At 47.2% G+C, this 16,801-nt stretch overlaps 1 protein-coding gene across 15 annotated transcripts in view; it reads right to left on the bottom strand.

Annotated features, from left to right (window-relative positions):
• Positions 1–16,801, bottom strand: part of LOC120947687 (uncharacterized) — a 38,758-nt gene that overhangs the window by 12,651 nt on the left and 9,306 nt on the right. For 13 of the 15 annotated variants that reach the window (XR_007452068.1, XM_040363254.2, XM_049606727.1 and 10 more), the window contains exons 2-10: positions 8,141–8,704; positions 7,691–7,890; positions 4,756–7,053; positions 4,531–4,670; positions 3,852–4,459; positions 3,654–3,782; positions 3,447–3,573; positions 3,237–3,364; positions 2,708–2,820 (exon numbers count right to left, since the gene is read on the bottom strand). Coding sequence is in view for 14 of the 15 variants with exons in the window: in XM_040363254.2 (XP_040219188.2) it covers positions 2,708–2,820; positions 3,237–3,364; positions 3,447–3,573; positions 3,654–3,782; positions 3,852–4,459; positions 4,531–4,670; positions 4,756–7,053; positions 7,691–7,890; positions 8,141–8,295 (3,898 nt within the window). In the remaining variant the exon portion in view is untranslated. Of the gene's footprint in view, positions 1–2,707; positions 2,821–3,236; positions 3,365–3,446; positions 3,574–3,653; positions 3,783–3,851; positions 4,460–4,530; positions 4,671–4,755; positions 7,054–7,690; positions 7,891–8,140; positions 8,705–10,491; positions 10,707–16,801 lie in introns of those variants that run through there. The other 2 variants (XM_040363253.2, XM_040363256.2) reach the window with 2 other exon arrangements.

Here is a 16,801-nt window from a genome sequence, read left to right as displayed (position 1 = left end):
TTATAGGGTTTGTTTTTTTCGGAATAGAGGAGTCCGCTTAATGCACAAAAGCTACACAAAATCCAAAATATTTCTTTAGTTAACCTCTCGTCTCAGTGGGGGCACACTAAAATCACTAGTTAATAATATCGGTTACATTAACCTCTCTTTTTCTTTATTGTCAGCTTTGCTGTTTCCAATGCTGTCTGCCAACTTTAACCATCCGTCCGTTTTGTGCTTTTGTGTTTGGAGCATTGTGAACGCTAGTAAAATGTAAAAGAACAATGTTTCCACCACAATCGATCGATTAACGTGTTTGAAGTAATTGTTTCAATGTAAACCGCTTTAGAAAATTTAGATACAGAAAACAAGGTAAATTTTCATTCTCCTAACCGGTAAGGAAATGTACAAACGTGAAGGGGATTTCGCTACTGTTGAGAGCGTGAGAGGGACACTAAACAAATATTTTAGATTTACACATTGCTCTGGCAGAACGGAGAAGAAAAGTTAAAAGGGTAAAGTAAATGTGCAAGAAAAAACATTAAACTAGGGAGAAATGGAACGAGCTAGCGCGAAAGGAATAAACAAAGAGGAAAAATAAAATAGTTTCCAGAGGGGATCGGGAGGAAAAGAATATGTTGTTTTGGCAGAAAACTATTTAAAAAAATAAGAAAATGTGTATTTTTTTATTTCAACAAACATTATTACTTTATTTAATTGACAGTGTAGCATCATTCCGTTCAATAGTATAGTTTCGCTTAAATAACTTATAGTCATTTATCTTCCCCATCTCATCAGCACCCCTGTATTGGTTTGTTTGATTTGCGTTTACGGGTTTATTTTTGTTCTGCTCTTATTTTTATCTCCTACTTATTTTTGTTGTAGTTGCTGTAGTTGCAATAATGCTTCATATTCCTGCTCTTAGGTTTATTTTTTATTGTTGTTGAAGGTATTTTGCTTTGTTTCTAAACTGTTTACTCCCTTTTATCAACTCTCATTTCACCGATGAAGGTTGGAACATTTATCTTTTCCATTTTGTCGCGTGTTCAGTTCAGTGTGTGGGCGTGTGTGTGTTTGTGTGGGTGAGTGCAAAAATAAAAGTAATAATATATTCGAGAGAAGAAAAAAAACAACCATAGTACAAAAATACTCCAAAAAACAAAACAACAAACACTTCTACGGCACTACAACGATCAAAAACAGTGAATAAGTACAGCAACATATCATATTACGCGTGTTGTAGTAGTAGTGAGAGTAGTGGTTTGCCAATTGCATTGCTATTACCGGCTGAATTGGCTCAGAAAGGAACAAAAAGAGCGAGAGAGAAAGATATCTCTCCTCCTCCTCCACCATCCTTGTAGAGTGTTGTTGATAGTTATAACTGGTATTTATTGTTTGTTTGTCTTGGTTTGGAGTGTGCTTGCAATGCAGCGTTATGGGTTATCGGTTTGTAACAATGTTGATGGCAACCATATCTATTAAGTGAATATTATCAGTATTGCTATTAAAAAGGAGGAATAAAAACAAACAACACTACCTTTTTTTCGCTCATATGTTCGCAGTCGCTAGTAGTAGTAATAGTAATAGTAGTAGTAGTAGTAGTAGTAGCAAATTGTATGCTCGATTGGTTTTGAAAATCAATAACCTTAACTAATAACAGTCATTAAAAGCTAGTGCACGGAAAAAACACGATTAATTTCTAGAAAGGGGCTCTGAACGGAAAATGAAGAAAAATAACAAAGACTTGTAAAAGCGGATCACACACGATTCACGCACGCTGCACGATGTGATGAATGATTTTCCTTTTTTGTTTACTTTCCCTCTTCTGTATCGTCGCATCGTATTCTCATTGCATATGCACATATGCCCTTGTTCGCTTTGTCTATTTCTCTGTTTTTGTGTGTGTGTGTTTTGTTTCTATTCTTCTTTCATTTTTACCAACTGTATTGGAACGCGCGAGGAAGTTGCAACGAATCTTCTCTTACTAGAAAACACACCCACACAGTTTCCTTTTGCTTTGTATATCGCTCAATAGCACAGGCGAAAGGTGCAAGTAACAGTATAAGCGCAGCAATGTATGTTTGTATGGAGGAGAAGAAATAAAACAACACGACAACCAAACAAAACTCACATCACACACTAATCCATTGGGGGAAGTGCTAATGTAAAACGCACGATAGAATAATTGAAACAGTAAAATCGAAACCCCTCCCCGTGACGCTGCTGTTTCGTTGTTGCGGTCGCTTTGAAACGCTTAGGTCGCTAAGCTAAATAAAGACAGGAGAACTAGGAGTTGCACTAAGGAAAACCGTCAAAGTACGTATTTAAACCGATTCTTTGCTTCGCGCCGCTGAACTTTTGCTTCTAGGTTGCAAATACGTTAGGGGGGTTGGTAAGGGGGGGTGAGGGTGTGGTTGGAAGAACGCACGCGTCGTTGAGATTAAAAAAAATTAAACAAAAAGGAAATCGTTAAGATAGTCAAAAAAACCCGGTTGAATGCAAAGCTTGACCCGGTTGACAGCTAAAGAGTATGCGCGACATGAGACGGGAAGAGATGAGCTCCCCAATTATGAGATTAAGGGAGTCGATTAAGTTGGCAATTTTGAGCGATAACATTGAAAAAGAACATTGAAACAGCAGGTTGGGTAGGCGGGGATGTGTGTGCAATAAAAAAAACGTCTCTCGGCTCTAATGACAACCTACTACTTAAAAAGGCTACTATATTCACCTCTTGGAAGCGTGGCTCCGCTACGCGAAAACATTGAATCGATGTCCGTGCTCAGGTCCCGGGACATGCTGTGTCGCCAGGCGTTGGCCGCACTGCCACCGTCGGCGAGATTCCTATTAGATATTAGAGGGAAAGAGAGTATTAGAGCTGAATTAGCGAAATAGGGCAGAACGGGTTTCGATACATCATTTGAAGATGACGCTTGAGTGGAAAGTTGATCGAGAACACAAAATATTCAAACGGTGAAAGAAATCGATGGAAGATGAATGAATTGTCAATGTACATAGACCGGCACAGATAAGTTTAGTTAGACGGACGGAAAATCACAAACCTTTGCTTCGTATGTCACTCGCTTCTAGTTAAAGTAGGTTTCGCTACAGTTTAAAGTGTGTTGCAAAACTTCTATCAAACGGTTACGTTTTTAGAACGGTCCCAAAAAAGCCTTCCGTTCACTCCCGAGCATTAGAATATATTGCAAACCTCTCCAAGATAGGTGGTAAGATAGGCAACTCAACACGCCAACACATACCTGCCGAACGGATCCTGATGATGCCAGAACGGTGCCTGCGTTTGGCGCAGATTGCTCATGAAGCGTGACGCCGGGAAGCGCGGTGAGTTGACATCGTTCACATTCAGACGATTGGTTAGTGCACGAACCTGGGTGGCGGAAACGGAGGGGGGAAAAAGGGTCAGTTAGTTGCAATTGCCATGCGCCAGGTTTGACTGTTTTTGCGCTTACGCGAGACAGCAGCGTGGAGAACAGGTTTTCCGCCGTCAGTATTTCAAAACCATCGTCGTCGTCCTCCTCGCCCGAGCTGGCCGAATCGTTCGGGTCTGCCGTGCCCCTCTTCGATGGTCGTGTGCTCCTGCAAAAGAAGTAAGGAAAGCATTCAGGGTCAGTTGGGCGTTTGTGTGCGATTTGTGTGCGCGTGAAGTTGAAACGCACCTGAGCCGATGCATCATGTGGAATTTCGGCTCCTCGGTATCACTCTCACGTCCCAGCGAGGTATGCCTGTTCAGTCGTGGGAAGGACGTAATGTCGCCCGGCTCACCGTCATGCTCCGACAGCAGTGAGCTACCGAGAAAGAGGGAAAACATTAGTTGCAATACCACAGCTGGCACAAAGCTCCCCAAACGCACTTACCCCAAACGGCGCGGTCGGCCAAGGCGCGGCTTCATACCGAACCCAGCACCGGCCGCCCCGGACACACCGGTCGAGGACGCGTTCGATTCGGACGGCTCCAGGCTGTTGGCACGCGGCGTCACAATACCACCGCCCTCGACCGCGATCGGTATGATATACTCCCGGGGGCTCTTCTTGATCGGCATCGTGGTGCTGCCGCTGGTGCTGACCGTGCCGGACATTAGGCCGGACGCGTTCGTCGACATCGGACCCTGCGAGAGCGTGTTGTCCGAGTCGTTCGACTCGTTCGTCGACTGGCGCGACAGCGATGCGCGACCGAGCTGGGCAGGCGACGGAACGCCACCGTACGCACCGGACGCCGTTCGTTGATATGTGGGCGGTTTTTGCGGACCCGCGCCGGCCGGCTGCTCCTTGCCCTGCGGCTCCAGACTGTTGGCCCGATGGTGCAGATGCTGCTGGTGCTGGTGGGCCATCGGTGCGAAGGCGGGCGGATGTTCGCGCCCGACCGGCGCACTGCGCAGATCCGGCATCTGGTGCTGCACCTCGGTGGAGAAGCGCATCGGGGCGAAGGCGGGTGGTTGCAGCGGTGACTGCATACGGTGGTCCGGCTGGTAAGGAAAGAAAGTGGAATTGTAAGAAAGGAACGCACAACGCCGAATGGGAAGAATGGGTCGGTTACCTTCGATTGTGCATCGCCTTGCAGTTCGAGCGGTTTGGACAGCTTTCGCCGTGGCAGCGTGGCCGACTTGAGCGTGATTTCGGCGTGCGACGTTTTCGTCTCGTCCTTGGGCGGGCTCGGGATGCTTCCGATCGATACTTCTGCAAGTAAGCAAACAGAGAAAAAGTCAATCAAATAACATCTGCACCATGGTACTGGGTAAGGTAACACACGTCGACCACGTACTTCTCGGGATGGACATCGTGTCGCAGCGTGGCTCGGGCGTTTCCGAACCCATGCGGTACGGCTTGTTGATGCCGAGCGTCCCGGTCGTCGAGCGGCCGTTCGCACCGAACGGCATCGGCGGCTTGCGCAGCCGCCCGATCGGAATCGCGTTGCCGATGATTTCGCGCGCATTCTTCAGCTTGCGCTCCCGCTCGCTGTCCTCCATCATCGAGACGCTCTCGGTGCGCGCGCACAGTTGATCGATCGCGGTCGGCGTGGACGGTGCGGAGTCGTTCGGCTTCGCCCGGCTCAGCATCGCGATCGAGTTCTCCATCGAGCGGCGCGCGTCCTCCAGCGAGAAGCTGCCGACCGAACTCTTCGAATCGCTCTCCTTCACCTCGTCGTCCGATTTGGTCGCGGCCAGGGGTGGCGAATCGGTTCCCTGCTGCTGCTGCTGCTGCTGGTAGGTTGCGAGATTCTTGGCCGAACCGGCAAATGCAGGCGGTGTGCTTGGCGCCGACCCGCCCGACTCGCCTTCGCCGGTGGTCGCGCCCTGCGGGGTGGTGGCCGGCGGTTTGGTAAAGGTCGACGACGTGCTCAGCCCAGTCTTGCGCTCGAACTCCTTCTTGTAGTTGCCGACGGTCGGTACGCCGCCGCCCGGTAGGACAAACTTCTTAAACTTATCCCCGCCGCCCGGCTGCTGCTGGTTCAGCTGCTGGAACTTTTCCGCCGTCTCGAGGATGCGCGACTTGCGGCGTTCGGCCGTCCGCGCCAGGCTCTCGTCCGGCAGGCTGTTCTTGCGCTCCACGCTGCTGGCGGAACGGTGCGCACTGCCGGCCAACGGTGCCGGTTCGCCCTTCCGCGCGTTCACCTCGTTGATGGCGGTCGTGAGATCGGTCGTTTTGTTCTTGCCGAACACCTTGCGCACCGTGGGCAGGGGGGCGGTCGACGACGGGACGGCCGGTTTCGCTCCGATTTCACCCTTTTCCAGCTTTTCCAGCTTTGCCCGCACGCTCGAAACGGTTTTGACGGGCGGCGATGAGGGTGGCGGTTCGGTGGCTCCGTTTGCGCCGGCCTCGGACGGCGGTGGTTGGGTGTGGGCCGCCTCTAGCAGCAGCTCGTCGCACATGTTTTCCAGGTTTTGCAGGTCTTCCAGCACTTCCTGCGCCTCGAACTTGCTCTCGTTCGGTTGCGTCGCCGAGTCGGTGGGTTTAGTGGCCTCCTCCTGCGCCGTCGGTTGGACCGGTTCGGCCGTCTGCTCGTCTGCAGCTGCTTGCGTTGGCGTACTCGCCACGGCCGCTTCCTCCACGTCCATGTCCTCGGGGATGCGGGCCTGGGCCGGGGACGGTGGGTCCGCCTTATCCTTCTTCTTGACCGCGCCGGTTGCATTTTCCGTCGAAACCGTCGTCTCGAGCTTGCGCTTCGTCTGGGCCTGCGGGCTGCCGACACCGGCCGCCGTCGCCCCCTCTGCCGGTGTGATGGTGCGCGTGGGCGACGGCATCAGGGCCGCCTCACCGCCCGCCGCCACCATATCGAGAATGCGCCGTTCCGCCTCCGTGCCGCCCATCTCGACGATCGAACCCATCGAGTGGCTGCGCTGGATGCGATCCTTCGCCTTCGCGTCCTCCTGCCCATTGCCAACGAGCAGCTGGTCGGCGGTAACCGACGGTGGTGCGAGCGACAGCAGCACGTCCAGCCGGACCGGCGTCTGGTTGGCGAGCTCTTCCGCCAGATCCAGACACGACTCCTCGTAGCCCTCGTTCACCCACCAGTGGTTGCAGATCTGCTCGATGTTAGCCCGGTGCGACGGACACACGGTCAGCATTTCGCGGATGAGCGGCGACGCACGGGACGGCTTCTTCGGCTCGAAGTAGTCGCCCTGGCTGATCTGCTTCACCAGCCGCTTGAAGTTGGCTCCGTCGAACGGCATCGCGCCGTAGACGAGCGTGTAGAGCAGGACGCCCAGGGACCAGCAGTCCACCTCCGGTCCCTGGTATGGCGTGCCCTTGACGATCTCGGGCGACGCGTACAGCGGCGACCCGCAGAAGGTGGCCAGCAGCCGCTGCTCGTCGAACACGTTCGACAGGCCGAAGTCGGCGATCTTCGCGTTGCCGTGCTCGTCCAGCAGGATGTTCTCGAGCTTCAGGTCGCGATGGCAAATTTTGTGTTTGTGGCAGTAGTAGATCGCGGTCGACACCTGGCGAAAGATGCGGCGCGCTTCCTCCTCCGCCAGCACCTTGCGCTCGGACAGGTAGTCGTACAACTCGCCCCCGGCCGCAAACTCCATGACTAGCACCATCTTTTCGCGGTTTTCAAATACTGCCGAGTAGAGGGGGGTGAATTTGGAAGATGGAAGCAGGAAAAAAAACATTAATGTAAAGGCGATGGAGAGGGAAAAACTTTATCAGAAGCCGCTATATGTGGAAGCTCTCGAGTGTCATACACAAAATTATCCAACAATTACCCATTAATGAAAAACACCCATTGTAGCGAAATCTTCCGCCTTCAAACAGCCTTTTATTGGGCCTAATAACACCTTCTGTAAGAGTCATACCATTAGTCCATTCGATAGACGAGCCGGCTGCTATAAGGTTACATACGTGTTCGATTCCCAACGGAGACCGCATCTCCTCCGTAGCCTTTGACTGACTTATCCACAAGGACAACAAGAAGAATCAAACTCTGCACTATATTCACTCTTGCAAATCTCAGCTCATCTTCTCTCTATCTCTCCCTTCCTCGTAATCAGTACTAATCATAGCGTATTGCCAATTTTGCCCGCTATCGTTCTCGGGTGGGTAGGCGACGTACCGAGCAAAATTAATTGTGTTTTCGTCTCGAGTTCATGCAATTTGCCCTAAGGCCTCCGCGCGGGCCATCATAATTGAAGTAGCGGAGGCCCCCGTTGTGTATAGTTTACTCCCTCCCTCCCTGCCCTGCCTTACCGTAAACGTACCTTCGTAAATGTGTATTATGTTGGGATGCTGGACGGAGCTCATAATCTGTACCTCGCGCCGTATCCGAATGAGATCTGCTTCCGTTTCTATCTTGCTCTTCTTGATCGTCTTGATGGCCACCTCCTGTCCCGTTTCCTTGTTGATGCCGAGCTGCACCTTACCGTACGTGCCCTGGCCGAGCTTTTTTATTATGTCAAATCTGGCGTTAGAGAGAAAGAGAGAGAGAGAAGGTATTTGAAATGAACGAACCATACAGAAAACATTAAATTGCAAATAAAAGCAGGTCCCTTCCCCTTCCAAAACTTTAATTAAATCCACCGTTCGGCGAATGGTTTGAACAACTTTTTTGTTTTTAGTTTTAGTGCCGTGAATAGGAAGTTTTTTCCCAAAAACAAAACAAAAAAATGGAGAAAAAACTTGATTGCTTGCTCCTCTCGGTCGGTACTAACCTCTGGCGCAGCTTTTTCCTATGATTGTTCATCTTGACCGCACCGGTGTTCTCTATGCCGCTCATGATGTTCTCTATCGTGGCCTTCTGTGGCGGGAACTGTTGGGGCGAGGGAGGCATCGCCTCGCCACCTTCCACCTGCTCGCCTATCACCATTTTGTTGCGAGTGTGTGTGTGTGTTGTTTGCTGCTGTGAGTTTTCAGTCTCTATAAATCACACCCACTAACACAGTCACGTCACACACTTTACACACATTCAAACACACGCGCGCACACACGTTATTACAGTAGGAAACGTGCACAATTTTTCCGCTCCCGCACTCCTCTTTCGCCGTGGTATTGCGTGGTACAGCTTCCACCACTACCTAATTGTGGTTTTTTATGCGAAATTTTCGGCGACGGTGGCGAGAAAACACTACAGCGTGTGGCGTTGCGTTCTGTTTCATAAATATCAGGTCACACACCGTACGGAAGGAAGGAACGCTTGTATACAGGACAGACAAACAAACAATGTACAAATTTCACGTTCTTTAGTTAAGCGGTTGCCGTTTTCTTAGTGCTAAAATCTGCAAAATGGATAAGAAAAGATGATTTAGTTTTAAAATGCGCTTACAGAAAACATGGTAAATGTCTAAAAAACGTTTAATAATAGATGTCTATAATAGAATGTCTAAAAAACGTTTAATAATAGACTAGAAAAATAAGATAACGTTACTCTATAAAGTAATAAACTATTCACTATACACAATTGTTTCCGTTAAAACAATCTTTTCACTTTCTCGTCAGTCTATTTTTCACTTTTTATTCAAACTGTACCGTTTTAGCTACACTTTTCACTGTTCTTTTCGCAATTTGTATCTTAATTTTACACGTGAACATTTTTAGGAATGTATCAGAATGGCCCAACTTTCACCAAGGCAAGGTTTGGCGTTTTTCTTAAACAATTTCTCTCTCTAATTCCGTATTATACGCACTTTGTTAGGTCCTTGAATGATCTTGCACATTCACTTCTATGTAACACATACAAACACACGCACACACTTAACCGTATGAAGGTCCGTCTGCAGCCGGGGCAAGGACAAACTCACTACTAACCTCTGCCACACGGTTCTGTCACTCGAAACGGGTCTGGGCTGCCGGAGCAGACACTTATCGATTGGCAGTTCGATTCTTGATTCCGACCGACCGAATCTTCTTGCTGTGCCGTTGTGGCTCGTCACACTCACTTTCCATTTCACTGCATACGATCGATCTAATAACTCGTTTATGGTTGACAATCCTTCCACCAAACTATTTCAACTTCACCTTCAACAGCAGCACCACGGTCGAAAAAGTTTTCGAAAGCGAATGATGAAAAAAAAAGTCCCCACAACTACTAGGCTTGCCATTAAATTCCCATCGGCCGAGAACGATGCTATCGATGGCCAACTGTATGCAGAGCGGGCCGCCGCGTGTGCCGCTGTGTGTTACTAAGTACGGTATAAATAGATTGGTTTCGTCGGCTTCGTCGTCGAAAGCTTTTGCGTGACCGACCGTCGCGCCGCCGCGACGTTACAGACGAGCATCTCCAAATGTTGGCCTCAGTTGGCAGTTGCCTAAACCGCCATACCTCTCCTGGGCCCTTCTGTCTCCGCTGCTCGTCCACTTTGCTCGCATCGCAAAACGCGACGAAATCACAGCCCCCCTCCTCCCCCCATTCCTCCCTGTCAAACACTATGGACGGCACACGCACACGCACAAACGAAACGGTTGTGACATTCACCCTAAGGCATCCTCGCAACTGCAGATGCGACCTAACGAACACCAGCGCTCCGCATCCCCAATCCCCAAAAGCCACACAGACACAGACTCTCTGGCATGTGCACACAGCACCAGAGTGTCCACGGAAAAGTGGATTTGGATTAACCAACGAAACCAGAAGAGAGAAAAGAAAAAAAATGGAAATAAAAAAAGAAAATACTCAAAACCAAGACCGCGCCCGCTAGAGAGAGTGTGTGCGACACACGGAGGACCGAAATATTTTCATTTTGCAACAAGAGGCAACAAACACATCCGCCAGATCCGCCATTTTGCGATCTACGGTCGGTTGGACCGCCATCATGGGAGCGTGTTAATTTCCCTGTCCCATCCGTCCCACCCACCCAGCGGCGCACGGGAGCAAACGGGGCAGGTGTGCTTGGAGAAGCGAAAATGGCGTGTGCATAGACACGCAAATTTTCACCAATGCTCTACCAGCTGAGCAGCAAAGTCGCATTTTTGGTGCCGCATATCTCCTTCCACACTAAGCACGGGAGCGTAACATAATGATCGGTAACGCTAACACTACCACTGGTCCACTGAAAACCCCCATTACCTACGGCTGATAACCGGCACTGGCTGACACAAGGCGCGCGCGCGCGCGTGAAGCGTGCTAACGAGCCGCAACACAGTTCGAACTGATTGTGTGGAGCGGTGGAAAAAACTTGTACCACTGCTGGCGTAGTGCGCACACAACTGGTGGGACATTTGTGTTGAGAGAGATTCCCGAACGGTGCGCGAGTGGGTTCGTCTCCATCACACACACAGCAGCTGCTGCTGCTGCTGCTCGTCGTCATGCGTAAGGCGGTCGCGTAAGGGGGCAACGATGAGACGGTGAACGATCAAACGATCAACTGTGAGTGCCGTGAGCGACAATGCGGTCGCTGTGAGAAATGGTCGCTCATTTTCCTCACAAAACGTAAAGCGGGAGCGTAAAATAAAACAACAACAAAAAGTGCAAAACACGAAAAACACTATCGAATGGAGGCGCCACGGGGTGAGAGACAAATATTTGTCAAAGAAAGCAGAAGAGAGAGAGAGAGTGCAGCGGCGAGCGGTTCAGTGTTCTATCACGCACACTTACTTAGTGCTCTAGAGACGTTTTTGGTGTCGGCACGTACGTAGTGTTGTGCATGTAAGACACTATTCGACAGGCCTAAGAGAGACGATCAAGCAAGCAAAAAGTCGTTCGTGTTTGAAAAATGCAGAAAAAATACAAAATCTGATTTTATGTGTTGGAATGCTTACGATTGAGAGGGACTACAATGCAGAAGCGGAAGATCACAAATGTGAGCTGAAATGCTTTTTAATTATTTTTATTAATTCTTTTGTAGTTTCATATTTAACTCAAAGCCTCTTAATCCTATCTCCTAATCAAGTTATTGTGAAAAAACCATGCTCTGTTTTAGTTTTGAGCAACAGTCATTCCATACATGTATACAATGTAAGGCATATTGGATGGCTAACTAAGACGAACAAAGCAGACTCTTGATTGGCCTGTGCTTTTTTCAGGGACGAATTGAAACACAAACACCGTAAAAACTACACTCTCAACTCATCGTTTTGCCCCCGCTCCCCTCACCACATTTTTCACCCCTCCCGCGTCGTCGTACAGCGAACGCAATGCAGCCGAGTTCAATGGACAGTGTGCCAACAAGAGAAAGAAAAAAAAAACACCGTGTGTGCGACAACAAAAAGGATGCTGAATGTGTCTCGCGCCTCTTTGCGATCGTCCGAGCGTTTTGAATATCGTTCGTTAGGGCCGTGCATTACAAAGTAGAGACTTGATTTTAAAACGCAATTTAATCGCAATGGTGGGTGTAATGTTGCGGGTGCTGAAAATGAATGAACAGCGTCGCGGTGTGTTTTTTTAGTTTAAAGGTGTAAGGTGTTGTTGTGATGTTTCCGAGCCACTGTATACCAAAACACTTCGAACAGTATCATTATTTTTTAAATTTTCAAATAAATCTAAAATTATAAAAGTATTTTAACACATTTCACACAACTAAATCCAGCCATCCAGAGTGGGTGTAACGCCTACTCCCGGTGAAGCACCATGCGTCTCCATCGCGGTAGCTTCCAGCAGCTCTAGAATTGAATTAAAACTCAATGGGAAAACTTTCACCAAACCCCTTACCCTTTCCGGAAAACGAGAAGCTTAAAGTGCCACATTGAATTGTTTTGCAGCTTAATTTTACCACCGATTGGGTGGAAAATGGGGTGGTTTTCCCTTCCGATGGCGCCCCATCGAGTGAGGATTATTATGAAATGATAATTAAATTCAATTATTCAAGCACACAAGAGGCAGCTGTAGATGGAACGAAACGAAGGGTTAGAAGGCACACACACATACACACTGGAAAGTTTTCTGGCAAAGTGCCCTATTTTTCCATTGCGGTTGTATGAGCATGGTCGGCATCGATATGTAATTGTTAGACGATCTGGTTACCTAAATTGTGGTAACGATAATTAGTCGATTTGGGTTAGTTGAAAACGATGGCTGAGTTTCCTAAAATAAGCAATACTGTTGAACAAATCATCAGTATCGAGAGCAACAGAAACATACATCGCGACCATTGTACACACACACACACACACATGCACACAAACGTACCATCGCTTCATATATTATGAACAATATTGTTCCCTCATTAAAACATCATTAACCGAACCGGTTTTGTAGGGCTCGCTGCGAGCATACGGGAAGCCACCCACAAGCAGGCGCTTATGATTTGTCCTCATTTGTCACGATCACACACACACATACACACACCCTGCTGCTGGTGGTACACATTTGCGTGAAGTTAAAAATTTCCTATTGCATAATGATGAAGCCCCCACCCCCCACCCTCCCATCCCAGCTTTTTTTTTTACGCTCTCTATTGAGAACCCCGAAACCCCGTGTGGTGTGGTGGTGTTTGGTGAAGTGATTTAATTTTGCCACCCTTACCCTCCTATTTTGCCGTTGCGCGTCTGGCAGGAAGCCCAATGCCGATGTCATTAGTGACGCGTGAGCATCACATGCAAACAGCTTTACGCGCGACGAGCGTACGCCTCCCACCACCGCCCACCACAGCCACCCGTTGGGGTCGCCAGTTTCCCCTTTTGGTATTGGTTTTTGTGTTGTGAATTTTGGTTTCGCCTTCTTTTATGATATTACTTTATTTCACGCATGAGCATCTGTTTTAATGGTATCGTGAGGCTGGCCCAGTGCGGGCGGACGCCTGGATGGGCAAATGAAACGAAATGAACAGAAAAGAGAAAAGATGTAACGAAATGAACACTCCAAACACACCGATGGACGGGTCTACTCGTAACTGTAATGATCGCCCTTACGTATCAGTCAGCCGCGGTAAGAAGGAAAATGTGCACTTCATATTCATATTCATATTCAAATTTATTTGTCTACCTTTTGGTTACACAAATACTTAAATAATACTTTTTACCTAATTTCCTAACCTAACAAAAATGAACAACAAATTATCTAAAATTTGAGAAAATTTTTTTTTAGAAAATTAGAATTTAAAATTTAAAAATTAAAAATTAAGGCAGCACGGGATTATGGAGGGTTCTAATGCGGGATCGGAAAGAGGATAAGGGAAGGTTGAAATCAAACATAGAATATACACAGTTAAATCGACGAATTGCACGAAGAAGGAATGTGCACTTGTAGATGAAAAACTGAAGAACCGCAGTGCTTTTTGAGCCAGTAATTATTAAAAACATAACTGAAGCTATACATTGTTTTTCAGGGGTTCTCATAGTTTTGGGACATTTCTTTGACTCTTTCTTATGGGAAGTGAACTACGTATGATGGAAATTGTACTCTATGGCACCCTTATTGGAAGGCTCCTTGAAAATTCCTATTAGATTTGTTCAACAAGGGTGCTACAGAGTCCAATTCCCATTACATTAAGTTCATTTCAAGTAAGAAGGATCCAACAAAGTGTCCCACAGCTATGAGAACTTCTGGAAAACCCTGTAAGGCTTTCCTGAAATTTTGAGAGACAAACAAAAGTGATCAAAAACACCCAACCGGCACCCACCGTGCACGTGGGCGTCGTCAATTTCAATTCCAATTAACGTTTTCAAACGCTGCGGCAGGGGCAGGCAACGAACGAACGTCTGTGCGTTATGTAAACATGGTTCCGCTGATCGGAATGGGGGATTGGGGGTGGAAGAGTAAAGTCATCTCGACACCACAAACCACCCGCGGGACATTAATTATTTTCCTATTTTGCCCCCCCATCGGAGCACGATCGGAGCGCACAACATCTCGGTCACAATCTCATCGCTGTGCTGGGCCAGACATTTTAAACAAAATAACGCCTTTCCACACTGCCTACGCGCTCTGCCTTCTCGTGCACGATTTGCTCGTCGTTCAAGCCACAGAATGCACACACACACGCACACACAAGAGTGATGTAGCTGAAGGATACGCGATTCGCGCAACTGTTTTCAGGTTTTTCAGCAAAGGCAGAGCGCGACCAGCACCAGCAACAGCAGCTCACCAGAAGCAAAACGTAGCAAATGTTGCTCCGTGAGCCGTGCCGTGCGGTTGGTCGGATTGGCTTCCAGCGAGCCAACCAGCCAACCAAGGCCATCTCTCCGGGCCCCGACAGACAAACAACAAACAGATAAACAATTCGAAGCGTTCTTCGTTTTAGCTTCCCCACCCGGTGCCACTTTTCTCCGAAGGGGCGGTGCTGGTGGAGCAGTTGAACGGTATCGTAAAGCGAAAGCAAATCTCTTCCCCTTCTCCTCTGCATGCGTTCTCAGCTCCAGCTCGGAGAGTGTGGCCAGGCCGAGCTAGTGCCGCCAGGGCAGGGTCAAATAGACCGACTACTGTTGTAGTGCGATTCGCTGCGAAAGTGGAGCACAAATCGTGAAAAATAGATGATCTAGATGGCTGCATTCGATTAGCAGATGTTGCCAACCGTGCGGAGTTGATTATAAAATGTTGCGAAAGCTTACAAAGGGAATGGTTTGCCAGTTGTTCGCCTGCAGCAATATGGTTTGCGCGTTTTTAATGTTTAGCTTTGTTTAAAGTATACATGTATACTTTAGTGTAATTTTCTTCTTCTATTCATCTCCAACTTTCATCTCGGTGATGTTAAGAAATGTTCCGTTTTTCAGAATTTTCCGATAATGGACCCCTTTCCGTTTCTAGATCGTAGGCTGAAATTTCAGCCTATCAGCTGTTTGCATTATATAGCTGTTTTCGAACAGCTATCCAAGTGGGTATAATATAAAGGTGGGCTTATCCCAAGGTGTATGTATTAAGAAGGCTGATTTTTATCGCTTCTGCTTCTGAATGAAGATTTTGTGTATGTGTTTTTTTTTTTTTTTTTTGAGTGTTTTGTGTATTCGTTAAGCATCCGGAAAGCCTCTTTGAACAAAAAAATCGCAAATCCTGGGAAAAAGAGACGTCAGAATATGGTTATAAATCCATGCCTGGTCGACATACACTTTGATTCTAGATTCCACCACCTGATCTCTTTAATGCACCTTTGGATAAATGTAAACACCACCTTTTGCCTTTTGCGTTTTGCCATTTTTCGAGCAGGTACTCGAATCTAATTCTAGCTTTGAGACTAGAATAATCTAGACTAAAAATGAGCATAAAATAATAAAAATAGCAGGCTAGTTTTATGTGTCGTTTTGTATGGAGTGTTTACATGACTTCAGCCTCCAACTGTCAAACTCCATATAAAACTAGAATCGTGAAGGGCCCCAATGTTTGACACTTTTTCAAAGCTTCATTTTACCGTTTTACAAATAAGTATTATTTGCGACATCATTGGTGGTTTAAGTTAGCTTTAATTAGTTTAAGCAAGCAAAGGATCACCTTGTGTCATAAAAATAAATAAAACAGTACATTAAATAAAGTAATACAGATTGAACAAAACATGAAATATTGGTAAAAGTTCTTGTAAAGTACTGTAAAAGAACATTATTTCATTTTATATATGTGTCTAATGTGCATCTTCACAGTTACATAGATTTAACAACATGTTTGACCCTTTAAAACCATGGAATGCTTCAATCTTACACGATAAGAGTGTTTATTATTAAAAATAATCAACACTCATCTTTTACTACGTTTCTATACGAATTGTACAACACATTTCCGTACGTTACGAACCATTTTGAATAATGTATTATTTGATTCGTGAACAAAAAACACAGCAGGAATAACCCTTAAACACATTACATCAATCACAGACCACGGCATTCACGCAGCTTTCCACTGTGTCAGTTGGTCTGCCAGAAACGCTATTCATTTGTAGAACAACAGCACCAGAGAAGTCAATTGATTGCCCATTTGTTGTGCTCAAGTTTGCTGAAGTTTGCACCATTATTACATTACAACGTTGATCATTTTATCGCATCGATTTGTGCACACAACAGCAGAACACCCAAACCGGAAAAGTAGGATTAGTAGCGTTTAAGCTTCCACGCACATATGCACACACACACAAACAGACCCCACCCACAGACTAACAAACCGCGAAGTAGAGCACACACAAAAAAACAAACACACGTGCGGGCGGCATTCGCTGCAAAAGACAAGTGTAGGGTTAGTGGAGGATTTGCAAAATTTCTTCAGCAAATAATTTTACCATCAACCGCCACCTAACTATCTCAGCAAAGAGCGCAGCGAGAAGAGATAGAGAGAGAGAGAGAGCTGTGTTGCCTCCGTTTGCGATAAAATGCGATAACAATGTGCGCCGATATCCGGTATCGGCAAGCTGGAGAGCAAGTCACAGCCTCAATTTTTGCCGTTCCGTCCACCCCCGGGAAGAAGGGGTTAAGTAGAAAACCCGGTAGTGCTCCCGTAGTGCTCCGGTACCGTCGCCTTCATC

Source organism: Anopheles coluzzii, chromosome 2, assembly GCF_943734685.1.
Source record: "Anopheles coluzzii chromosome 2, AcolN3, whole genome shotgun sequence".
NCBI classification, from domain to species: Eukaryota; Metazoa; Arthropoda; class Insecta; order Diptera; family Culicidae; genus Anopheles; species Anopheles coluzzii.
This window is presented reverse-complemented; position numbering and strand designations above follow the sequence as displayed.